Genomic DNA, 27,957 nt, shown 5'->3' on the forward strand with positions numbered 1-27,957 from the left:
CTTCCTATACATAGCTGTAAATAAATATCCTGTGTTTTCTCAAGAACTGTGTTGTCATTTAAAGAAAGTTTGAAGTAGTATCACAAACTTTTAACAATATATTTCAATGTAAAACACAAAACTGCCAAAGGAGATGTACCCCTTCTTGCTCTGGTCTTTAATCGTTCACTTATAGAAACTTTCAAGAATTTAAAAAAAATTGCAAACCCTTTCTTGTGTCTATATTTATTTTTAAAAAATCAAGTCATAACAACTACTTGAGGGTAAAAGGTTTTATTATTTTTTTTTATGAAACTATAACATAGAAGGAACAATAAAAGGAAAAACAAGATATGTATAAATTATATACATATATACATATACATTTCTCAGAAAGCTCTGAAAACGGTCAAATAAAACAATAAATAAAAACAAAAACGGTCGACTTTTAAGGTAGTTCTAAATACTTTGCCCACTGTTATACAGCCAAATCCAGAAAACACTCCAGGAGCAAAGTTTGAAAAACCGGCAGATAGAGAGGTTTAAGCAGGTGCCATAAAAAATGTTCTATGGGCTCTAAATCATTTGGATTGTGCTTGGATGGATGGAAGCTCCACTGTTCAGATCAATACAGCCTCTTCATCTGTTCATACATTATAAAAAACTAGATCTCAGTCAAGGACTTTACTTATGAGCTTTTCTTTCTAAACAAATTCTGAATAATAACATTTAAAGAGACCAATTATATCTTTGTGTTAAAATCTTTGATTACTTTCTCTTAAAATTTAAAATGTTAATGGACTTTATTGAACATTGTAAGGTAAGTTGCTCCTGTGCATGAAAGTTGCTCCACTGTCAACATTGAAAAATAAAAATTCGGGAGACTTGGGCATAAAATTATGGTGGCTATATAATAAATCTAGCGACAAAGTTGAGTGAATAAAGAATTTTTAAAACATAAGTAGGGTTCTCTTAAATTGAGCATGCGTAGGGCTCTAAATTCGATGTTCAAGTATCCAAAGGAGGTTTGGAAAGTAAATTTTAACTTTAAAAAAAAACTTGTTTTTAAACTTTTTTTTTTCAAACGCAAGTTTCTTTTCTTTTGTTTTTTAAAAAACATAAATATCTTTTCTCTTATAACTAACTAACCACCTGTGGCGACTAGCTGGTTCACCTATGTACGCCAAGGTTGCTCCCTTTGGCGGCTGCTTGAATAAATTTGGCAATGGTATAGATCAATCTATATCTCTCTATATCAATATTATCATTCGCCTTTTTACGCCGAGATTGCCGCCTTTGGCGGCAGCTCACATAATTTTGGCGAGGGTATTAAACAATCTATATCTGTTTATATCAATATTAATTTGAATAAAATATTTTCTAAATCTATCTCCAGTTTTCAAAAAACTGTGCAGTATATTCTTTTAATTAAATAGCTCCAAAAAAAAAAAAAAAAAACCTCTCTCCTTGTTCCCTGTAGTGTGCAAAAAGTAGCATTTGCAAAAAAAAAAAAACCCTCACTAAACTAGATACAGCGAAACATCCAATCTAAATCCAGGCATAACATCAGTTTCTCCCAGTCATGATGTCACAGAAGGAGGAAAGCTTTTTTTCTCATGATCGATACGATGGTGGAAGATAAAATGAGTCACTTTTAAATTAAAAAATGTAAAAAAAAAAGCTATTGCATATTTTTAAAAAAAATTCTATCTGAAGAAGGTGAAATGTTTTGACTATTACATTCTAAATTTTCAGGAAGAAATCTGATACTTTTTGTGGGATGGCTTTGGAAAGAATTAAACCCAGGAAAAAGCAAAAAATAAGTTTTTTTTTTTTTTTAATTTCATAAAACAATTTTAAAAATATACTATCGCATATTATTAAAAACTTTTTTTTTCTGAAAAGGGAGAAATGTTTTGACTACTGCATACTTAATTTCTCAGAAAGAAATCTCTCATACTTTTGGCGGATGGGTTTAGAAAAATGTTAAACACGAAAAAAAATGCAAAATAAAGGTTTTTCAAAAATTCATAAAAAAATTAAAAACCGGTCAAGAGAATGGTTCGAGAGAATGCACTGAAATTCCGGCGCTGGGGGGGGGGGGGAGGAACCTTAGGAGGGGACGGGGTTCAGGAACTTTCCTCCCAAATATTTTAAAAACCGCACTCCTAGGCTAACTTTGGTGAGGTAAAAGAGAAGCTTTGGGGGATGCTCTTCTCCCCCTTTTTGGCTTTATCTCTATCTCTTTTATTTCAATTATTGATAAAAAAGTTGTGGTACTGGTTCTGCTAGGTTAAACTCAGGGGTAGCATCAGAAGCTATCTAAGGATAGATCAATGTTTGTTGACTTGTAACAAGCCTCTTTTGGAGGCGTGAATAAAAAATTGCCAACACCTGACCTAGTAGTTTTACTGTAGGTAATAAAATAATATGAAGCTGAGGCTATGTCAGGTGAGGTGAATAGCAGAGCATGTTTTTTTCTTTTTCTTTTCTTCAAATGCAAATAAACAAGTACAGCATATATATATTAACTTGAAGAGGGGGGGGGGGACCTCCAGTATAGTCAAGATACGCACACATAACAAAACATAAGTTTGAAATAATAAAATTTAAAAGGATACTATAATATTCCAAGGGCCAAGTCTTACCCATGTAGGTACAAAACCTTTATAAAGAGCTAAAAATCCTTCTGTTTGTACAGTCTGGAGGAGGAAAAAAGATACACAATTAAATCAAAGTCAAATATAAAGGAATGCTAAAAACGTAATGAAATAAAGATTTTTCAACTTGATGTTTTTTAAATTTATTTTCAAAATAAATTGTCCAAAGTAGTAAGTTTTTTCCATTTGAGGAGATCGACTGAACTAATTGAAGGAATATATCAATCATTCACTGTATTAAACAATTCAGTAATTAAGTGAATAAATTATTTATTTATTCAACTAATCAATATATTGACCCAGTCATACAATCGACAATTGATCTAAGAATCACTCATTCTTTTAATCATCCTTCAATGGATTACTCACTCATGCATTCACTTATTGATTCAATCAATTACTTATAATCAATCGATGGATCAATCATTCAAATACTTATTTAGTGTCATTTAATTTTTATTCTTCCATTCATTCCTTTAACCATTTACGTTTTCATACATTCAAACTTGAACTGGCAAGGTGATTCTTTTTTTAAACATGAAAGCAGAGAGGTTGAGTGCAAGTAACGGTAACCCAAATATTGTATTTCTTGTGCACTCCACAAAATTTGGCTAATCAAAAAAGCAAAGTTTCCAATGATTTTTGTTTTATTTAGTTACATAAATACAACTGAGATCGCCCCTTAAGTGATACATAAACATATAAAACCATATATGTAGACTTAGATAAAATGAAAAGCTTTCTGCAAACACAAATCCAAACTGGAAAATTTTCTGCAAATAATTATTTTGCCTAATTCACCCTTGTGTGAACAAAGAATTAAATTTATACTCAAATATGAAAGAGACAAAAAAAAAAGTGCTTTAAATCATTTTATTTTATTTTATTTTTACAATAACATAGTTTGTGCTTATTTTTCACCAACTGAAGAAAACTGTCAAAACCATCATTTTTTTCACACATGTGCTTTAAAAGGCTTTTAAAAATAGGCTTCAACAGAAATAAACTGGGATTTTTTAAAATTTTTCCTTAAAAAGAATAAAAAATAATTTATTTTTTTAATTAATGTTAGCAGTTTAAAAAAATTTCTGCACAGCCAAAAATTTTCTGCAAACGCCGTTCGCAGAACTTATATTATGGAAGACTGCATATATGCAAACATCACAAAACGTTTGAATGGATAAGGCCAATTCTCCTGAAGAGACCCTCATTTACCAGGGTTTGAAACATTTTTTGTAAATTAAAAATCAAAAAAAAAAAAAATAAATAAATAAATAAATAAATATTTTTTTTTTTACAATCTTCAAAAATTTGTATGTATTAATTGGATGCTTCACTTGCTAAATCGATTAACTCCATAAAACAAAAAGTCGATAAAAGTGATGAAGAAGATCGTGTTTTCCATAGGAGTGAATGGGCCCTCATGTTACATTTTCTGTCATTGCAGGATCAGAAATGTACTGAACCAAAACTTTAATATAAATTTACACAGGGGTAGAAGTGATCGACTTGTCACATATAGGACATTTTCCACAAAAAATATAGGACAAATATAGGACACATTATATGAATAGTTTCGCTATGAAAAAAGAAATAATACATACATATTATTTATTTATTCTTATGAATGATTTTATTTTAAAAAAACCCTCAAACAAAATTATAACTTACACCTGAATTTACTTTCCTGTAGTTGAAAGAATAATTTTTGAAAAAAGTGTACTTTGTAGACAAAAAAAAAAAAGAACAAAGTGAAATTTATTGATAATTAACACAGCAACTCACAATTTTTGCAGGGATAGAAGTTTCACAAACATAGCTTATATAAATAAATAAAAACCGTCTTTGTGTTGAGAACTAACAGGAAATAACCAATGCTTTGTAGCACAAACATACAGATATTTTGTTCTAAAAAATTCCACAAAAAGAAAAGATTTCAAAAAGACTATTATAACATTCCGATCAGAAAATGAACTGAACACAAAAATATACCCGCGAAAACAAAAACCAAAAAAAAACACGAAAACAAAACCAAAAAAAAAACGCTGGAAAACAAAACAAACTGCTGTTGCCAAACGCGAAATTCTAAAAACAACTTCAGAATTCTTCTCGAAACTCCACCCACTACAGTGACGTCATATTGCTGTGGCCAATGAGAGAAGATGCCTGTTGCAGGATTTAGCGAGTTGTGTTTTTTAATTTGAAATTCGTTTGCACACGTACTTTCGACGAAAAATCCGAAGTCAGATAGTTTGTTTACTGTTGTTTTAAAGAAATAAATTGGATAAAAACAGGAATATAGGAAATATAGGACATTTTCCAAAAATATAGGAAATATAGGACGATTTTCATACTTTTTTTTAAAATATAGGAAATATAGGATATATAGGACCACTTCGACCCCTGTTTACATGCTAAGCATAGATTAAGCACTATTAAAGCAAAAATAAGGATTTTTTCAAAAAGTGAAGAATCGATTTGGCAACTGAAGCATCCAATTACTTCACATTTATAAACATAATGTATTTCATACATTAGATGAAAAAGCAACTTTTTAGCTATTTCCATTTCATGGCCGCAGTTACTTTTTAGTAATAGATATAAGTACACCAGAGCTTTAGAGTTGACTAAAGTTCTGAAATAGATTCAATTGGGGTAAAGAAGGCAATTGTTAAAACTTGATAATGAAGCAATCTGAACTAATGAATCCATTCAACTTACTCTTAAAATACTCTTCTCTAAATATTGAATAATTTTGAAGATTAAAAAATCATTAATGTGTTGAGATAAGATGTAATTTTGTTTATGCTTAGCTCAAAGATGAGGTTTCCATCCTCATGTATGTTTTCAGTGTAAAACAATATGTTGAACAATTGCTTTTTCTTAACAATATTAATCATAGCATACAAGAAAAACTGCAAATTTAAATTCTGTTTTGAACTGTAATTTTGAGTCAAAGCAATATTGTAAGAGTCAAAAAATCTGTGACACACAAAGAGAGAGGGCTTTATGTAGTTTTGCCAGTTGAAGTTCAAATTGTATCATGCAGTGTAGTTAAACTTGGAGCAACACATTCTAAAAATGCTAAATTAATTTTAAGATAAAATCAACCGATTTTAGTCGATGATTTTGTTAAAGAAACTACTTGATTCAAATCAAGCTGATCTAACTTACCGAACCCTGCTATTTACCAATAAAGGGTTATTAAAAAAAAAATCATTTAAACTTAACTCAATTATAGTTTTTGCTCAATCAGATGAAATTTAGTTCAACAAATTTTAAATCTTGAAAATAACAGATACAGCATGTCAGAAATACTTGCAACAGCATTAAACAGAAGTAGCAAGGCTCACAATACCTTAGGGGGGAAAGTCAACTAAATCCAAACTTGAAACTTTTAATGAAAAAGCCTACATAGAAATTAGTATTGAAAAAATATATGTAAATGTTTGCATTATACTCTGAGAATAAGGTCTGGAAAGATATGCAATTTCTTTATGCAAAGATTTTATATGATTTTTAATGAAAAGGAATGGATTCAAGTTTTTATAAAATATGATTATGCAAACAAATGAAAATAAAAATTTTAAAAATCTTATTTTCTAGTAAGTTTACTTCTTTAATACAGTATAACTACGATTTAACAATTTCTTCTATTTAATGATACATTTCACTGGTTCGGATTTGACTGCATTGAATGTCTATGCTTCTCGATTTAATGATATCCCTGATGTAACAGCAACTTTTTCCAATCGTTAAATCAGGGTTATACTGTATTAATTTTTATTCTTCTCATAACTGCCGTAACACATCAACTTACGAAACTCGTAAAAATATCTATTATATGATACAATGACTTACATGTAATGCACAATGGAAGGAACCTGTGTATAATACTTCAACACGAGCACCATCTAAAATTGCTGTACGTAGTTTCTTTTGGTTCATTAACCTCGTCTGCAAAAAGAAATTTTTTTTATTTTGAATAAATGAAGCAAAGTACTATAGTTGATGGAAAAACTAACCTGGCAGCATTGCGAAGGCAATTCAAATCCTAATAACTGCATTATGACACTGCTAGGTTAGGTTTACCCCAATTATATTTAAAAATATTAAGATATATGAAGGCTGACCACAAAAGAACTACGGATTTTTGAAAAATCATATCAAGTTAACAGTATGAGTTAGGCAATAAACATTCTTATAATAACCTTATTATACTTATTAATAACTATTTCCATTTCATTTTTTTATTTTGTCAAAATACAATGACAACTTAGATTGATAGAAAAGTGACAGATAGCAGATAAATGAAGTATTCATGAAAAGTTATTTTAATAAATAATAAAAAAAGGCAGCAAACATACAATTTGAATGTCACTTTTTTTTTTAATTTCTTTTTGCACTTACCCTTACAACATCAATAGGTGTAGATGCTACTGCTCCAGCTAAACCAGCAGTTAAACTAGCTCTAAAACAAAATAATGCTCATAAGTAACCCATTTCAAAGCTATACATACAAGCTAATTAACACACATGCATAAACATGGAAGAATGAGAGGATTTAAAGAAAAACAGATCTTAACTAAATCAATTACACTGTAAGGGGAAAAAAAAAAAAAACCCTTCAAAATGCTTCTGGCATTTGGTCGGCTGATTCTTATGTAAAATGACCCCCTCAATCCGAATATGACTTCCGTTTTCCCCCTATACGTACCAATTTTTTTTAAGGCCTCCCAAGATTTTTCAAATTTTCCTTCGTTTCAGAGCTTTTTTTTTTTTTTTTTTGAAGGTTAAAGGAGCTTTATATTAATTGCTAACATAGTTTTGGCGGGCAAGAGAGGTTCAAAGTTCAAGATCATGGACACTGATAGCAAAACGGGGACTTGGGAGTATACCCCCCCACCCCCCAAATATTAGAAAAATCACGAAAAACGACCTTTTCATTCTGCTTTTTTAAAAAAGATGTTTGTAAAAAAAATTTTGTGCAGAATGAGAGAATAAGACTCGACTCATCCAAAAAAATTCAATGTAAAAATTTTTTTAAAAAAAATATGAGAATGTTGATGTTGCATACGAGTTGAATCAATCGCAGGTCTTGATTCAAAAAGATTCTTTTGCTGATTCTTATGTAAAATGATCCCTTGTTCCCAAATACGACCACCTTTAACTCCATCACGCCCCCTGTTTAGAACCTCCCCATCCTCTGATTCAGAGCCATTTTTTTTTTTAATTTGGAGGGGAAAAAAGAGCATTACAATAACTGTAAACATTATTCTGAATGACTAAAGATGTGCAAAGCTCAAAATCTTGTGCATATATAGCAAAAAGGAAAACTTGGAGGGCACCCCTCCCTCCAAACACACTGTGCAACCGCCCAATAGGAGGGACACGCCTGGAGGGACAGGAGTCGTTTCTAGAAACAAGCGAGTAGCGTAGTAACTATCGAGTAGGATCCTGTCGCAACTCGCGATTGCAAAAAACATAACTTGAATTCAAAATTTCAGAATTTAAATTAATTTTTATTTTGATCCTAATGTTATTTACCTTTTTAATTTTCTTTCATTTTAGATCATTTTTTTTCCTTTTGGGGAGAAAGGAGTATTATAGTAACCGCTAACATTGTTTTGGAGGGTAAGAAAGGCTCAATGTTAAAAATCATGAACACTGATAACAAAAGGGGAGACTTGGAAAGATTATTTGGGGGGGGGGGATATCCACCCCACCCCCCCAATATTGTAAAAGAGGGCGTGATGGGGGGAAGGTGGGGTCGTATTTGGAAACAAGGGGTCATAAGAATCAGCCAGAAGAATGTATTTCTGAATGAAGACCTGCAATACAACTCTCATGCAACGTGCAACATTGAGAAGATAGTTTTTTTTTAAATATTTCTTTACATTGCGAAAATGTTTTTGGACATGGGAGTCATAGAAGCGAGTTTTACACTCTCATTCTGCACCAAATTGTTTTTTAAAACATCTTTTTTAAAAAAGCAGAATAAAAAGATTGTTTTTTGTGATTTTTCTAATATTTGGGGGGGGGCATGTACCCCCTTCCCCCCTTTTGCTATTGGTGTTCATGATCTTGAACCTCTCTTGCCTGCCAAAGCTATGTTAGCAGTTAATATAAAGCTCCAGCTTCTTTAACCTCAGGGCTCCCAACACATTTTAGCTTTAGAAAAGGGTAAAAGAGGACCATTTTCAATCAAAAAGAGGACCAGTTAGGACTAAAAGAGGACCTTGGGAGGACCATTCATTTAAACCCAAGGAAGCACCAAAAGGAAAATTAGCTGCCTGCTGGCTAAACCCGTGAAGATAATTTGTTAATTAACCATAATAATGATTTTTAATGATACAATTCCTTTATCACCTTCTGCACAACTAATCTTTCTATCCATTGAATAATAATATTATTTACACAAACATTTGGATGGGAGGGAGGGGAGGAACTTAGCTCAGCACTTAAGGCAGCCTCCTTAGAACTAAATAGGCTTGATGATACATTTTGAATTGAACCAAGTCTCACTGAAGGATAGATGAAGCTGTAAAGTAAGAAAAACCACGTTAAAAAAAGCACAAATTTGCCAATTACATCAGATAAGTGTTTCGGCGTTACAGGGAACGCCTTTTTCAATGCAAAAAGTAATGAGCTTATGCATGTTGTCGGATGTCTTTTCATCCATAAGCTCATTACTTTTTGCATTGAAAAAGGCGTTCCCTGTAACGCCGAAACACGTATCTGCTGTAATTGGCAAATTTGTGCTTTTTTTTAATGTTGTTTTTCTTACTTTAGTGTTCAGCACAAAGGTATTTGTTTATTTAGATTAAGCTGTGCTTCATCTTTCTTTAGTTTAAAATTATTTTAGTGTTTTTCTGTCTTGTACTGCTTAATAGCATTATATCCCTTCTCAACCGATATGAATTTATCACACACCAAACAGATCTACTGTATTGAAAGTTTTCCTAAAAAATGTCTGAAATGCTCAATCACAAGAAGAAGCAGATCACATGAGGCTTAGTTTTGCAATTTAAAAAAAATACTCCATGAATGAAGGGCCATGAGTGCTTTGAACTTTCATGGGAGGAAAAAACAAATTCCCCCCTTTAGCAGGCATCATGACAATGAAATGATGAACACAAATTCAACTTCATAAAATTACATAATTCAACTTTGTTTCATATACAAACGCTACTTTAAAATGCTATGTGCTCAATTGTTTAAATTTAATGTCCCCCTACCCCACCCACAAAAAAACAGTAATAACCGAAAATAAGCTAATAATAACCAAAATTAAGTTTGGAAAACTAAATAAATTTGAATTAAACACAAAAATAATTAATTTTTTAGTTATTTAATAAAAATTTAATCGAGTTAATCTGAAGTAGCATGTCAAAATAACGTCTAATTCCCATAAATATAAAAATATCAATAAGATGCAAAACAATTGAAAGCTCAGAGAAGCAAATTTTCACGAACCAAGTTCAATGTCGGCATGTTTCCTATAAAATAAATTTATTTATTTTCTACTAAATTTAAACATAAAACATGCTAGTCTAAGGTGGCATATGGGAAAATAACATTCGATTGGGCAAAATACTTTAATATTTACATGATTCAAAAAGATTGAAATTTCAAACACTAAAAGCAATTTTACGCAAAGTCCGAGTAAGTTCAATGTTACCATGGTTTCCAAAATAATTCTTTCGTTAATTATTGAAATTAAATGAAAAATAAGATAATCTAAAGTAGCATATGTCAAAATAACTTCTAATTGTCAAAAACATCAAAATGTTTACAAGGTGCAAAAGGATTGAAATTTCAAACGCGAGAAGCAATTTTCCGCGAAGTATGAATAAGCTCAATGTTGTTATGGTTTTCAAAATATTTCCTTCGTTAATTATTGAAATTAAACAAAAAATAAGCTAAACTAAGGTAGCATATGTCAAATTAACTTCCAATTGCGGAAAACATCAAAATATTTACAAGTTGCAAAAGGATTGAAATTTCAAACGCGAGAAGCATTTTTTCGTGAAGTTCGAGTAAGTTCAATGTTGCCATGGTTTCCAAAATATTTCCTTCATCAATTATCGAAATTAAACGAAAAATGAGCTAAACTAAGGCAGCATATGTTAAAATAACTTCGAATTGTGGAAAACATCAACATATTTACAAGATGCAAAAGGATTGAAATTTCAAACGGGAGAAGCATTTTTCCGCGAAGTCCGAGTAAGTTCAATGTTGACATGGTTCCAAAATAATTCCTTCGTTAATTATTGAAATTAAACGAATAATAAGCTAAGCTAAGGTAAGCACATGTCAAAATCACTTTGGATTGTAAAAAGCATCAAAATATCAACAAGATGCAAAAAGATTGAAACCTCAAACACGAAAGCAATTTTTCGCGATAAATCATATTGAATATATATGTTCAGATAATTGCACTAATGAAATATTTTTAAAAGAATTACAAGCACAATATAATGATTTTTGAAAGAATTCAAGTAATAAAGAAACTTTTCATACTTTTTTAAGGTTTTCAAGCACTTGAAAATGACCTCCCCCCCCCCCCCCCCAAGAACTTTTCAAGGTTTTTCATGGGCGTACGAACCTTGTTTAACACGTGCTGCGGCGGCGTGTTTGGATGTACAGTAATTTTTAATGAAATGAAAAACTTTTACAATCTGATATTCAAGTAAAAACAATATGAAAGCGGACTAATCGGACCAAAATGTTAAAAAGCGGTCTAAAGCGGACTTCACCATAAAAAACGGACTTTGGCAGGAAAAGCGGACCATTTGGGAGCCCTGTAACCTCCAAAAAAATATAATTACTCTGAAACTAAGGAAAATTAAAAAAAACTTGAAAGGCCTTTTTAAAAAAAAAAAAAAATTGGTACATATAGGGTGAAACAGAGGGCATATTCGGATTCAGGAAGTCATTTTACATAAGAATCAGCCAAAGAAATGTCAGAAGCATTTTGAAGGTTTTTTTTTTTTTTTTTTGCCACACAGTGTTATTAACACCTGTCGCGACAAGTTCCAATAATCGGCGTTCAACTGAACATAATTTCATCACCAAATACAATATCATTAATGCAAGAAAAAAAAACATGCAATATTTCACTAATTTTGGAAAATCTTACAAGAAATGAGTTGAAACATTATCTGCCATGGCACCAGACAAGATGAGATTTCTTTTTGTAATATCATACACAGGTAGTTCGACACCAGCACATACAGCAGCACGTTGTGCTGTAGGACAGACACCCTAGAATGAGGTAACAGAATATACATAGGGCAATATTTGATACTCTTAATGAGAATGTATATAGGTTTGGAAACATACATATAGAGAAATCATCTGTATATTAACTAATATTACAGTAGACATATTTTAACAAACTGCTGGTTCAGTTGCAAAAGCTCTTGCCATAGTGAGAAGATTAAAACAGGGTTCACAGTCGAATTGAACATGTTAAATAGTAGAAATAAGAAAATAATTTTAGAAATAATTGAAATTCAAGAAAATTTTAACCATTACAAATATGAATACAATGGAGTAAAAGAAATCCGAGGAAATTGGGGCTCACTTCACCTCGGATTACTGAAAACTGGGATTATCTCGAAAAAATTTCTACGTTTAAAATTTACCCAATATGGAAGACATAAGGAGGAATGCCATTTACTTCCTTGCATAAGAAAAAGAACTAATCATCTTCACGAAAAAAGTTATCACTCAAACTTTAACCATAAATTTTTTTTCAATTGCTTTTACACAATTTTTAACCTAATTTTTTTCTCTATATCTGTACGCATTTATATGTGCAAAGCAACCAAAACATCATAATCAACTTCTCATTGTATTTGTCAATAAGTTTTACGGCTGAAAAATATTTCTATTTTCAGATTTTAATGAAAATCAAATTTTTAGCTACTAAAAAATATAACTTAAAATATAAATGAAGCACATTGGATTAAGCGGAAGCTCGAACTTTCAAGAGACCACTGTAGTTACAAATATAAGAAATGCATTTTAATGATTCTGAAACTATAGATTTTATAAATTTCTATATTTACCCTCCATAAGCCTTTAATGCCTTCACTACCATAAATATCTAAAAAGCAGCGGAACATGCCTTTTTGTGAATAGGCTTCTTTATGAGCTTGTAATCTCACCTAAAAGAAGATTCAATTATAATTATTTAAAGTTTCTTTCAATAAAAGTTTTAGCCAAATCATAATTTTAGTACATACTAACATACCTTAAGTACATCTGTTGGATTCGCTATGGCTGAGCCAATTACGCCTGCTGTTATTCCACACAAAACGCTTGTAAATAATGTTTCATCTAAAAATAAATATAATTATCACTCATGCAACATGTTTTTCACAGAAATAAAACTTACAAAATCATATTCCAATTTATTTCTAAATACAAGAAGTTAGTAACATTTTAGTGCAAAAGTTTAAAAAATATAACAACTGAAAAGTGGGGGGGGGGGGGGGGACGCTAAGGTAAGGATACATTTTAAGATAAAAATGAGATGAGGAAGATTGAAATAACTCGATGTAAATTTTGAAAAGGTTTAAAATATAAACAAATTTGTATCATGATTTAAAAGGAAATATGATTTTTTAATAATAAAGGAATTTTTAGAATAGTTTTTACAAAACAATATAATTAATTTTACCTGATTGAAGTACAAATGTTTATGAAGATTTAAACAAAATGTTTTTCAATGAATCCATTTTTGTGTATGACACAATACCATTTTGATTCAACAAAAATTAAAATGAAAATAGTAAATAACAGACATGCAAAATTAGGAAGGCTAAAAGGAAGTTGCTGCATTATTAAATACATTAGTTTCAAAGTTTTTATTTAATTACATTTATAGAATATACTTTCAACCTATGAAAAAAATCCATTGAAGCTTTCTCTTACCATGTGGATTTTTGATCAGAGCATTTTTTAAAGAGTAATAAATGCCAATCTTGATTGTCCCATAAGTAGCTTGCCTCAAAAGAGCAGGTTTTATGCTGAAAAAAGGAAACTAATATAAAATTCTAAACTTGAGTGAGAAAGTAATAATGCATTCAATACATTGACTAGCAAAACTTGATAAAAGATTTTAAAATTTCTGCTTCAAAATTTTTATAAGTTTCAAAATTTATTTTAGCTGGCAACTTAACATTCAAATTAAATAATTAAAGTAAAATAAATAAGTAAATAAATGAAGTCAAAAAATAAATAAATAAATAAATAAAATGATTGAATACTTAAACAAAAACAAATAAAAATTAAACATTAAAAATATCTTAGAAAAAGCTTAGTCAAAATATTTAAAAATAATGTTAATATTATCACAATATTTTCTTTCATTTAAACATTAAAAGTTCAGTTACAAAAAATTCAGGATAGTTTTATATTTAAATATCAGAAAATTAAATTTGATTTACATAATACATTCTGTATAACTTACCACGTTCAATTACCTGAGAGGGAAAATGTGTAGAAATGGAACTTGTACCGCGAGTTCGGGTAAGATACATTTCTGTACAACAAAACGTCACTTAGAAAAAACACTATTTTTTATAAAAACACTCTTTTATATCTCTTTTAGTCATAAGGTCTTACATATTTAAGATGAATTACAATTACCATGCTTAAATATCTACAAACAATCAGTAAAATAATTAACCCTCAAATTTTAATGTGAGCAATAATTATTAAATGAGTTTACTACTAGCTTTTAACAATTTTAAAGGAAATTCTTGTTTTTTTTATTAACATTTCACATATCATTTTCAGATATTAAAATCTTATTCGACATAATCAATTACAATTAAAGGCACGTGCAAAGGTAAAAAGTGCAATGTTTCTTAGTTATTTTTTGATTTCAATAATTACATGAATATTATTTAATAGTGAATACATATTCGTTGTATCAATAAAAAAACCATGTTATGTCAACAAAATTCTTAAGCAAGAACATATCACAGCAATATGAATTTTACTTAATATTTGTCATTGAAAATATTAAGGATTAAAGTGTTTCATTAAAACTTTGCCCGTTAGTCACAATGAACAGAAATAAAGAGCATTTGATGAAAAACATATGAGCAAAATATTTTAATTGCTTTATACAGAAAAAAAAAACATTTTAACTTATTCGCAAAATTTTCATCATTACTTATACTATCCCAATTCTGAACATAAACCCGAGTTGTGACAAGTTACTTGCTTTGAAAAATAAACAAAAGCGTACAAGAAAAATCAAGCAGATACCTATTGCAACAAATATGCATTTTCCTACTTATTAGCACAACAGATGAATACTCCCTTCCCCATAACATATTATGAGCTCTTAAAAAAAATTAAAGATATTCATTCATATTTTAATTTAATTACTTATATATTAGCCTTGCGTCCAAATGTAGATAACATTGAAGTTCCTTACACTCTAAATCATATCTCTTATTACTCTTGAAATATTGAATAAATATTTGTGGTTCTTTTGTAAATAAAAAAATTTATCAGCATTGTCATTTTACAGAAATTATTTTTAGTGATTAAACAAATTCCTAAAAAGCAGTATGCATTAAAAATGAAAATTTTTACTGTAACAGTATTTGAAAACATTTATCATAAATAACATTTCAATAGAAAAATTAAAGTATTGAACAAAGAATGAACAATTCGTTTAAAATATTGCTTTCTCAAAAAAACTAACCACTATCATCCAAGGCTCAAGTTATATGAATTGTCACTGAAGTATTGAAACTATTAACAGCAAAATATATTAATTTATGAAGCATTACGACTTCAGTAACTGAAATATAAGAATATTTTTGAGTGAAAATTCGTTACTTTAACATTTAAAAATAATATCCGGCTTTTCTTTTAAATTACATCTTTTGAAAAATTGAAAAGTTTTAAAATGAAATAGAGCACAAAAAAAAAAAAAAAAGAAAGAAAGAAATTAATTACTAAAACTTGCAAAAATATATCTTCTCCATTTGTAATTTTTTGCTAACAAAAACAACTAGTACAGAAAAATAGAGGTACTTATTTTTAAAACAAAGAAGATTTTAGAAAGAGTTTTCTATGGAATTCTTACAGAGTAATAAATTATAGTGAAGCAGGGTTGCCAACCTTGGGGGAAACGATTTGAGGAGCATCTGTGGTGATTTTGAGGATAATTTTGAAGTTTTGCGAAGCGGATCGGTATTTTGTATAAAATTTAATTAAAAAACTAAAACCACTTGTTTAAAATTGTTTTTGAGCTTTGATAAGCATTTTAGGCACTCGCATAAAAATATAAAACAGCTTTAAACACTATGTCATGCTTGAAAACGCTTGGCCGTGAAATGCAGAGCAGTTGGCAACCCTGGTGAAGTAAATTAGTGTTGTTTAAATTAAATCTATTTTGAGAAAATATTAATTTGGTTACATTCACAAAATTTCTTTTACAGAACTATATAATCATAGCGTCATTTTCATCGTTCCCTTTTGCTTAAAAGTTCTTTTACAAAATTATATTGATAAAAATAATTTTAAAAAACTGTACTCAAAGTGAAAATCCTTTTTTCTATGTCATATCATTGCACTAAATAGTATGTATATATTTTACACCAATATTAATTCTGAGATGATTGTATATCTGCAAACTAAATGAAAAACATTTTATGAAATTTTAACTAAAAACTTAGTTCAAAATCATTGTCATTATTACTACTTTTCTTTTTTTTGGCTTTGGACAATGTTACGATTATGTTACACTAATTATGCCCTATATGAATGTGTAATTTATATACAATTTTCAAAAACATTTGTTCATTAATTTTTGAGTTAAAATTTGAAAGCAATAGTTAAACAACTGAATAAAAATCTTTTGCCACATAGAAAAGTCTCAATAAACTGAGAGAAAATTAATTTTTAGCTAACATGCAAGTGAAACTTTTCTACAATACAATTGAATCCTTTAGGGGAAAAAACAAACAAGGTCCGAGTTTGTTCATGGGGTCTGTTTCATAAGTATTTTAACTAAAACATTCAGAGTATTACTAAGTTTAAAACGCTTAAAAGTTTAGTTTTCAACAGCACTAACGTTGAGCAAAAGATGTACCAGTATTTAAGAATATAATAGCTGCCAGGGCGACTACATTAGCTGTCTAAACCTTGCCGCCCACAGCTGCTTGTGCAACTTGCCTTTTCAGAGGCTTTGCCTCTTCTTGCTGCCTGCAGCGGTACATTAATTAATGAACAGTAACTTAATTTTCAGCATGGTGCACCTCTAGAACCCTTCCACAAATCGTCAGTCTACCTCTTAACCCTTAACAAGCACCATTTAAAGAACGAAACACTCCAGTCTTAAGCAGAAAAAGGGAGAGAAATTATTAGCCACAGGAAAGAAAAGCCATAATTTTGCAGAGGTTAGAGGCAGCCTTGGGAAAGAAGATCTGAGGAGGGAAGCACAGGCATTCTGCCAATAACCGACAGTAGAAAACTCTTAGAGAATTGACGTTTTAATTAATTCTCTGGCATTTGGAAGAAGCGAGAGTGACATATATAGATAGATACATAGATACTCTTCGATTTTAATATTTAAGATGAAAATAATGGAGTTAAATGAGTATTTTTATACATTAGCTGTATTATAGTAGATTAAATGTATTAGTATAAATTTCCATCTTATTAAGATCAGTCAATTATGCAGCAAGTTAATTTATGGCACATGTTTTAAAGACAGGAAATTTTCAGAAATGAAGTCAATTCACAAACAGTACAGAACCAAAAGAAATATTTTTGTATAATTCTACAAAAGTTATAGACTTCAGAAACAATAAAATATTATATTTATATTAAAACATTAAAAATGAGCATTAATTCAGAATAAAGTATGAACCATGCTTCACTATAGCCAGCAGTCATTAGTTAAAAGTAGGTGATTAGTAATTCACCAGTGTCTAAACAAACATGTTAAAATATTTTTGCAATGGGGAAAATATTCAAATGTTTCACGCATGCTAAAAAAAAAAAAACGAGCAAAAACGATTAACTCGAAGCAAATGTATTAATTTGTAAATAAACATTCTAAATAAGAATGCAAATTGAACTCAAAAGCACATGAAAACCAATCAAGCATAATAGTAGCTTTAGATTGTTAATCTAATAGTTTTTATTTAGGAAAATGTAACTTTAAATAAAATTTGATGTTTGTTTTCAAATAGTGCTTAATTACTCTTCATTAAAACAAACTGTTTAAAACATTTCAAAATTTTGAGTTAAAATATTTTTAGGTGCATATGTATGATGTTTTCCCTACTTTAATAAATGTTTTCAACCATCAAATAAAAAAATTGAAAGTACTTCAAAAGGATGTAAGATTTAAAAAAAAGAAATCTTAAAAAAACTATAACAATTACAGCAAGATTAAATTATAAATATTACAATTGAAAATTATTATACTTTAGATTACAGCATAAAGCAATTCATTAAAATAGGAAAACCTTTCATATGCACTATTACATATTGTTCCATAAAACTTACTAAAATTTTTAGACTCAAAAATTTCAGTCAATTTACCCTAGCACAGTTACAAGAAAAATGTTGACGTGTTCACTTAACTGGACACTTTCTCCAAGATCAGGTAACACATGGCAAACAGTATGAAGGCCGCATGTGATGACCTAACCTAGCAGATATAAGACAGCACTAGGTGGTAATCAAAAATAAGCAAGAGGAGCCTTTTGGAGACTTACGAATTACAAAAACATACATTACAGAAATAAACCTAAGCATTCATATTAATGACAAAAAATACAAAAATAAATATGAACTAAATTTATTAATAGCTGGTTAGAAATGTTTTTAATCATTCATATTATGTTTATGCTGGAAAGATCATTAATTTAACAAATCAAAACATTTAAATTTATTTCCACTTCCTAACCAAGCTGATAAAATATTAAAAAATATAGCCATGATAAGAAATATAGTTTTAATTTTGCTTTTAATTGCATAAAAATACATAATATAAAGGTGTTTTGTCGTATAAAAAAAGTACATTTAGATCAATATTTTGCTACTGCAAAGTACCTAAGAAGCTCTACAGACTGAAAAGCATCAGATTATGGATAAAGTTTTACTGTACTACAAGAAAATTACATTTCAAAGCTATAATTTACCATGTGGTATATAATGGCATACATTATGGCTTTGAAGTTATTCTTTTTACTCTCAACTATTCATACACAGATTATTCGGTTTGTGGATTATCTATTTGCTGTTGGTATGCGTAAAAAGTACTCCTTAGTAAAAAAATGCTTCATAAAAACAACAAAAAATCTGGTTTAAGTAAAGATTGGAAATTTTTGTTGGATTTAAAAAAATAAAAAAAGAACATAAAAGATATGTGCTGCCAATAATTGTAACACAATAGTTAAATAGTTTTTTTTTTTTCAAGCCTAAATTACGATTATTTATCATGTTTAAATTTATCTCATATTACAACGCAAAATAATTTTATTCATATGTAACATATTTAACAGTGAAATAAACTTTTGGATTATGCATGTTTCCTGATATTCCACTTCGTTATTCTCAGTGCCAGGCCCCAGCCGGGATAATTAGGAGTATGCTGCATACATGCTTGTAAAGAATTCAAACTGTTTTTTTTTATTATTATTTTAGTATTTTGCTATGCTTTTATCAATATATGGGGGCCTGTTTACCAGTTGGTAGTTACAAAAACAGACTTATTGGAAACTGGGTCAATATTTGTTTTCTCTAATATTCTCTATTAATTTATCATAATTAATCATTTTTTCACACAAAAAGAAACAAACTTTATAAAATACTCATTTTTTAAAAGCGACTCGCAAAAGTAATGTAAGATTTTCTAGGCTTGTGCTAGCAATTAATTGCTCAACTATAAAAAGAGAAAAAAAAAAGTGAAAGGCATAATTTGTATTCAAAGATTTCATGTCATCTCAGCTTGAGATGCTGCAAATTTAGCCCAAAACATGGCATTTTAGCTTTACTTGAACTATAATGAGGTACGATACGCAATGAAACCTGAGTAGATATCAAATTCAAATATCAGAATAAAACTATATGAACATGATTGGTAACGTTTTTAATTCTGAAGAAAATACCAGTGTTATTAGTTCAATGTAATCACAGTGTACGAAATGATATTAACATCAAAAAAAAAATATTGGATTTACCCAGTGACAAAAATAAAATTATTTCTTCCTTTTCATGCATTAAATTTATGAATTTCAGTGTTCATAATTTATAGTTCATGCTATGTAATTTATTACTATTCAGCATTAAAAAGCTGTTCCAAGTTCTACATAAGCTTTCTGGTTTTTTGGTAAAAGCAAGATAAGATCTTGGAATTCTCCAGATTGTCCCAGTAATATATGAAAGAAAAATATATTCTCAACTTAGATCAGTCTAAAAAAATCATTTAAAAGCATTTTTCTTTTCTATTAAATTCTAAAGCTAATAGAAAAGTTTTAGCATTTTCTATTATCTTTAGATAATAGAAAACAATAAAACTTTTCTTCATACAATAAGAAATCTTTCAAAAAAAAAAGAAAGAAAGAAAATGATCATATAAAACTTCAGAGCTTAATATAAAAAGAAAGCAATGATAATTCATCAAACACTATAACAATAAAATTGAAAACTTAAAAGCTGTCAATATTTTAATGGTTTCTTGAAGAAACATAATAAATATATATACTTCAAAAATAAATATGCTTTAAATCTGAAGCCTTTGATTTTGATAGAATACAAAACTTTAAACCTTAGCAGCTGCATAAAAAAACAATGAAAAACTCACAAAACTTATATTGTTGCACTACTTTTACTGCAAAAAGAATTCAGCGGGGGGGGGGGGGATCTGATCAACAGAATAATGATTATGTATTCAGTTTTGAATACAAAATCAAGTTTCAATAAAACCCATTAAAATTTATTAATTCAAAAAGTTGAAAATCAATATTTTGAATTCATTAATATAAAGAAATTTGTCTGAAATCAATATATGTGACAAATCGAAAAGCTCTATGAATTTAAATTCCTTTAAGTTTGTTACATACTAATAACAGAAAACAATGGAGATGAAAGACTTGGAGCTTATTCAGATTTTTTTTTTTTTTTTTTTTGTCTAATTTAATTTTTGGTTTAACTCGATTTTACCCTATTTAATTTCATTTTTTAAATTCTTTTTCAATTACATGCAGAAATCACCTTGTTTTCTTAAAAACAACAAGCATTAGTTTAATAATTAAAAGGTTTAAATGTTCTCTTTTGACATTGAATATTTATTATCATTGACAATAATTATACAGCTTGCATATGCATAGCTTATGATAGTGGCCTAACAGATTAAGATCAGAGACCACTAAGTAATAGAATGGTTTTGGCCACTTACTGACCGCATAGTGTTTGGCAAATGGAACCTTTTCAAAAGTTGCACAGTTGGTGAAAGTAAATTATCCAATAATAAGAAATATGTCAAAAAAAAGAAATCCAGAACAATTTGTTACAGCATCCAGAAACTAGTTTTGCCCTTCTTTGAGCTTGTCAATCTGGAATAGCCATAACAAGAGTTGAAGGCAAAAAACGTCTCAAAAACAGGGAGTATATCTTCACATTGAAAGTGCAAGTACTGTACACCTTTGAGAAGTTGAGCTATGGCCTTGTGAGCAATTCCATATCTTTCAAGGGAAAGCAATCAGTATGAAGGGGCATTGTTAGACGCTAAGTTGGGCTACAATTGCAATGGCAACCCATCTATTGGTGAGAAAATACTACACTGCTTGTTACTTTTTACCTCAATTATATTGTTTGCCAACTGAGCAATAACACTGCAAACTAAAGCCACAAGTTCATAAGCCGTTTTTCCTCACCCCTATTTCAACAATTGGAATTGTTTAATCGGTCGGGCAGTGGAGCTCAACTTGCCAGAGGTGAACAATAATTTTGCACACGAGTGGGAAGTCTGCAAACATTGTACAGCTTCACCTCGGAAAGTGAATAAAATCTCACTTTTTGTTTTTGAATAACTTTTACAAGCCCATTTGTTAATAGGATACCATCATGTGAAAACTAAATGGAATTTAAGTTTAAAATCATTGTAGGAATGTAATAACTAAATTTTCCTTAATAGTTCACATTTTATAATTATTTCTTTTTATTATTATTAATATTAAGCAACACTAATTTTTAATAGCAAATAACTCAAACAAAATCAACCAGGCACATAAGTCTCTCAAATTAGGAAACAGGTAAAGCATGTAGATATAAGCAGGGACTTAAATTGCAAACAGAAACAATTGTAAGAAAGTAAACATTTTTATGGTAAAATATGATTAAAAGCTAGGCATATGTTTTTTAAATCATGCATTAAAACATTCTAAAGCAAACAGTTATGACTGATCATACTAACCCAGAATACAAGGCTTTAACTCCTTCTTCTTTTGAAATTCTCCATATTGCATGAAACATACCATTGTATTTGACCTCTCTGAATCGAGCATCCGATACTTGACCTTGAACTTGAAGGCGAGTTTTTGTTGTGTCAATTGGAAAAGTGCCTGAAATTCATGTTTTTAGAAATTAATTTAAAAAATAATTAAAACATGTTTTCTAGTTATTTAACCAGTTTAAAATTGCTTACAATTCACAGTACTAAGAACAAACCGTGACTAGGGGCCTTGGTGGTGCAGTGGTAGAAGCTGTGTCTTCTAAGCCAGAGGCCGTGGGTTCGATTCCCACCTTGCCTTGGGTGTTCTTTCACTTTCATGTATTGTAAATCTCTCATTCGTATTGTCCTGACAGCAAAATTTGGAATAACAATGTGGATTACTGGAGGTATAAAGCTTCTCCGCCAGGGTTGGCAAATTTCTGCCAAGGTGGTTAAAACCACTTAAAACCACTGGTAGAAACCAGTTAAAACGGGCATGGCAAAAACCTGTTTCTGCCACAATTGCAGCAGAAACTGGCAAAAACTCACAAAATGATAAAAAAATTAATTATTGACACACAGTAGAAAATACATGGAAAAAATAATTAATTTGTTAACTAAAGCACAATCAATTGTAACATTGCAACAAATGTTATATTGCTTGGATCCTACAGTTGCCTCTTAGAAAAAGTGGTTTCAAAAATCCAAACAGTTTTCTCTATTTAATGTGCACAAATGAGAAACTTAAGACTAATCTTGAAGCTAGTGTTCCCGCTAGGCCGTTTTTGAAGGGCGCAGCGCCCTGCCCTTTTCCATATCAGCAGAACGCGCCCTGCCTTTCTTTTAGATTGCGAAATGCACCCCGCCCTTTTCAAAAATAAGTTTTTGTTGTTCAAAAATTAGTCTGTGTTTTTAAAAAGATGCCTCAACCATCGTTTCGACCTGCCGCGATATCAGGGCAATTTTATTTGTCCAGCGATCGGCTGCAAAAACGCCCATGCCTTATCCTTGTTCCCAGAATTTCACCCTGAAAACGGCCCCATAAACAAAAGAAGCAAATACCTAGGCAAAGAGGGGATGAGATTCTCAGAATTCAAACAGCCTTATCAGTAGGAAACAAAGGCATGTTCTTCCTTCTACTGAGGGTGGGTTTTTGAAAGGTTGTGGAAAGGAGTAAGGTCCTCTGGGAAGAGAGAGATCTTTGTTTCATTCCTTCCCATCCTTGATCTTCTGAGAATCAACAATGAGAGAGGGAATAGGACATTTTCCTAACATTTCAGCCCTTTGTGCCCGTTTTTCCTTTGCACGTGGAAATTAGGCTTAGCTAATTTTAGCGCATTGGTAGTGATTGTGTAGCAATCTTTTCACATCTGTTTCTGGGAAGTTAACTTTCTGATTGTTTCCTAAGAAGAGCATAGTACAAAGCTCACTGGGCTAAAATGCAAAGGTATTTTTTTAATATCTTGGATTTTTAACCCCCATCCCCAGCGCCCTCCCCACCTAAAAAAACCGTTTGAAATGGAAACATATTGCATTGACAGGGCGTTCTTGCAACTTGCTACCACTACATTTTTGAAGCACTGCATACAGTATTTTAAGTTATTTATTCTATTTGAAATGTAATATTTAAAAAAGGAGAATTTACACTCATCACGATTTTGATGTCTACTAAAATACTTAATGGCACAATGCCATTACTAAGCAGTTTCTTTTGTAGGAAGGGGAGATCAGTAATTAAATACTGTTCTTCAATTGAAATTCAAAGGGTTTTGAAATGCCTAGAATTTTTTTTACTCTTATAGGTATTTAAAATTATGGCCTGAAAAGTGTTGAAAAACACCCAAAGCCAAGTTTTAGCATTAGCTAAATGTTCCTATGGAGTGTGGAAGCTTAGCTTAGTTGGCATTTGTGTGTGTGTGGGGGGGGGGGGGTTGAGCTAACCCTATTCTGAAGACAAGTGCGTTTTTTGGATGAAACCATATTTAATACTAAAGTCAGTGGTGACGGCGATCAAGGGTGGTGGAGGGGGGGGGGGTCATGGTGCAGACTAGACTGTTTCAATTTTTGCAAGGTGTTTTAAGTGTTATTTCTCCTCGTAATTTTTTTGGGGGTATAGGAGGGGGCACTCAGTACTTTTTGAGTGATGCATCATTGGTCTTGGTTGCGTGACACCGCTTTGAAATAGTGCCCTTTTTTTAAAAAAGTGCCCCTTTCAAAGGCCAGCACCCTGCCCTTTTTTTCCTAGAGTGAACACTACTTGAAGCAGAAGAGCTAGCAGGCAATGCATCATTATCAAGCAATATTCGTGAAACTTTCATCTGTTGTATATTTTTTCAAACTGGTCCACCATCTAGTAACTGGGAAAGTGGTAAAAATTTAACTGGAAAAATAAGTTTCGAGAAATGCGGCCAATTTGTTTTGCAAAGCTGTGACATTAGGTACATACAAAATCTAGGTTAATATTAGAAGTAAAATTCTGACACATCTATTGGAAGTAAAATTCTGAATCTGAAAGACTGAATTTCTTCTTGAAGCACGTGATAATTTCAATCACAAGCAATTTAGATGAAGCATATAAAGCGACCAAATTACAATCAGTAATTTCCTGTTTTTAGTTCTGTATGTCACTCCTCTTTCCTAAGAACCCATCTGATTTTTGTCCTTTGTTAGATTAATGCAAATATTACGAGCATCTACAATTGAAAAGTTCCCTTTCCAAACTAAATCAAGGGCAATAGCATAGGATTTTATTTTTTTGAATGATGAAATGAAGTTTGATGTCTCAGTTTATTTAAACGAATATCATTTAGTAATTACTTTAAAAGTTAAGTAAAGTTAAAGTTATTAAAGACACTTTTCAGTTTTTGCCAGTTTTTACCGGTTATAACAAGTTTCTGCCACTGGCACGGCAAAAACTAGTTTCTGCCGGCAGAAAGCCAAACCTGTTCTCCGCTGAGAACAGCTAAAGACCTCAATGTGCGTTATCAAATCAAACCGTGACTAGCATTGGCTGAAAATCTTTTCTGCATTGAGAAAGGAGTTTTTTACAACTTGAAGCACATGAGTGCAATATTCTTGCAATGTTTTGCATCAATAAATGTCGAATTTATCATCGATTTCAACTGCATAGAGGATAAAAACATTTTCATTTCCTTTTTTTTTACCTGTTTTTTCATATCCTCCTACACCTAACCTTTCCCTTTAAACAGAGTTGGCACATTTTTGATTTTAACAATTTTTGAGTTGTAATCTTGGTTTGAACTCTCATGTCAAACACCTTTAATTTTACTATTATAGCATAACTAATTTTATCAACATCTGAAAGACTGCACTTACTAGATGGTTGTTATTGTAAGAATATGGTCAAATACAAAAATAACTTTTCTTGAAATAACATTGATAGATGCCTGAATTATTTAAGATATAGTTCTTTTTTTTTTTTTTCTATCGCTAACAAAACTAGGCTGTCAAATATCAACTTAACTTATTGCTAAATTTCATTTCATTGCTAATGTATTGCAAAAGTTCAGTGGACTTTTTATTTTAATTTGATGAAATATAGCTTACACACAAAAGAAAATTACATGAAAATTAAAAGTTTAGAAATTAGAAAAGAAAAATTAAAAGTTTAGAAATTTTTTGATAGTCAATACTTTAATTTTTGAAAATACAGTGAAATCCTGTTAACATGAACTTCAAGTTTTATTTGTTGTATTGGGAATTTTGTTGTAATGGAATTCAAATAATGTAATGGCAATTTAATCAGGTCTGAAAATGTATTTTGTTGAAACGGAAATTTTTTATATTGGTATTCGTTGTAATGGGATTTTACTGTTTCTATTATTGTTGTTGCATTGGCTCTTACTACCTGCAGTGCAAAAATGAGAAAGCAGATTTTATATGCTTTGAATATGGGTCTATCTTAAAAGAATTTTTAAAAAATTCAGAGTTTGTAGGGAAAATTTTTACTTTTCTATGTTAATTTGACATGAAACTTCAATAACTCCCAAAAGCTGTTTCATTCTTTTTGTTATTTCAATTTAAGTTATTCCACGCAAACATGAATTATATAATGTATTTTATGAATACTTGCACTTTTATCAATAAAGTTATACCACTGATATTCATATAAAATTTAACATTAATTAAACATTTAGAAAACCAATTGGAAAAATAAATTTAGAATCATTGCTTTTCAATGTAATTCATGGTACATATTTGCAAAAGTACTCTACACGTAATATTTGCTTCATATCACTTTTTTCAGCATCAGTTTGGTTTTTTGACAGTTTAAACCAGTTTTCAGCACTTGTTGTGTCAAAAACCAGTTTCTTAGACCATAATGCTTTCAAAAAAAAAAAAAAAACTTTCAAAAATGAATCATATCCCTCTTGACTGTCTTTTACTTGAGAGTTAAGACCAAACAAGAATTTCCCAACTCTTGATCAGAATAGATATGTATATCGGGAACACAATCAATGGTGTGCTAAATAATGTCACATGTTCCATGAAAAGTCACCACCTAACAGGTTTGAAGCATAAATTACTTTGAGAATATGATTTTTTTTTTTTTTAAGAACATGTTTAATCAGCTAATGCATTAAATATTTACTTTTTAATTCGAGTTAATATTGGATGTATAAACTAAGTATGTAAGATATTCTAAGTGATGCAATATTGCATTTCTTTTTTCTCTTTTTAGGATAAGTAGATAAAGTTTTTAAGCTTTTAATTCTTTTTTTACCTAACCATATATTTATTACTTATATAATTAAAATATCATATCACACAACACTGCTAGTTTTTTTTTTTTTTTTTGGTACTAATCACGTTAACTGAAAAACAAATCCAAGTAAATAAATGTACCATTAGAAATTAATACTTTAGAATTTAACATCATTAGAAAATGCATATTTGATTTTAAGCATTAATTCAATTTTGAGCATTAAATAAATTTTTAATCGTGCACAGGGGATGCTAGGGGATGCTTGCGAGATGATCCCCACAAGAGCAAGACCCCCTTTATTTTCACCAAAATTATGACTGAAGATTCTCCAACTTGCAGCCTACACAATTCTCAGGCTTTCAAAACAAAAATCATTTTGACATGCTTTGCATTTAAAATTTTTTAATTATTTTGTTCAAAAGAATTATGAAGCCAGAAGGCACAGAGTAAAAGCCTGGCATTTGTATGAATAAATAAAACAATTTTCACTAAATTTAGATATTGGTCAGCTCCTTACAAGGGCATGCACAAGGGGGGGGGGGGGAGGAACACCTTTTGGCCTGGGCCCGGCATGAGATTTTTAAAAAGAGGGGTGAAATATATGCAGAGACGTAGGGATAAACATTATGGCCTGTAAAAGTCATTTGTGACGAGCCCCAAAATTTCTATGCACAACCCTGCCCCTTATGAGGGAATAATAGTGATTTGACTAACTGAAAAGAGAAACATTTTATTATCAAACAATCATTTAAAGTTGATACAGGGAAAAAAACATGCATATGCATCAAACAAAATACTTACCGAATTCTGCAGCAATTGATGAAAGGCCACCATATACAAAAGGACGCCAATCTCTGTTAACCATACTTTGAATCTAAGGGAAAGTGTTAAGTCTTCACAACCAATGTTTTAGTTCTTGAATCTAAGAAACCTTGTCTTCACAACCAATATTCAAAGCTTTGAAGATTCACCTAGCTTCAAAATTATAAGAAGAATCTTAAACAAGCAGTCCTGAAATTAAATTTTAAAAAATATAGTTAATCAAAATTTTGACTTTAAACTTTTGAATGGTTACAAAAAAAAAAAAAGTAATCAAGATTGTAAGAAGT

At 30.3% G+C, this 27,957-nt stretch overlaps 1 protein-coding gene across 1 annotated transcript; it reads right to left on the reverse strand.

Annotated features, from left to right (window-relative positions):
- Positions 1-257: 257 nt before the first annotated feature.
- LOC129227404 (kidney mitochondrial carrier protein 1-like) lies at positions 258-27,859 on the reverse strand (the record flags this gene model as incomplete). Its single annotated transcript, XM_054861956.1, is given in 10 exon segments — positions 258-643; positions 2,601-2,681; positions 6,501-6,596; positions 7,050-7,110; positions 11,782-11,906; positions 12,716-12,814; positions 12,901-12,986; positions 13,584-13,678; positions 22,105-22,252; positions 27,650-27,859. Coding segments are annotated over 10 exon segments (894 nt in total). The 3' UTR covers positions 258-604.
- Between the last annotated feature and the right edge of the window lie 98 nt (positions 27,860-27,957).

Source organism: Uloborus diversus, chromosome 8 (genome assembly GCF_026930045.1).
Source record: "Uloborus diversus isolate 005 chromosome 8, Udiv.v.3.1, whole genome shotgun sequence".
Taxonomy (NCBI): domain Eukaryota; kingdom Metazoa; phylum Arthropoda; class Arachnida; order Araneae; family Uloboridae; genus Uloborus; species Uloborus diversus.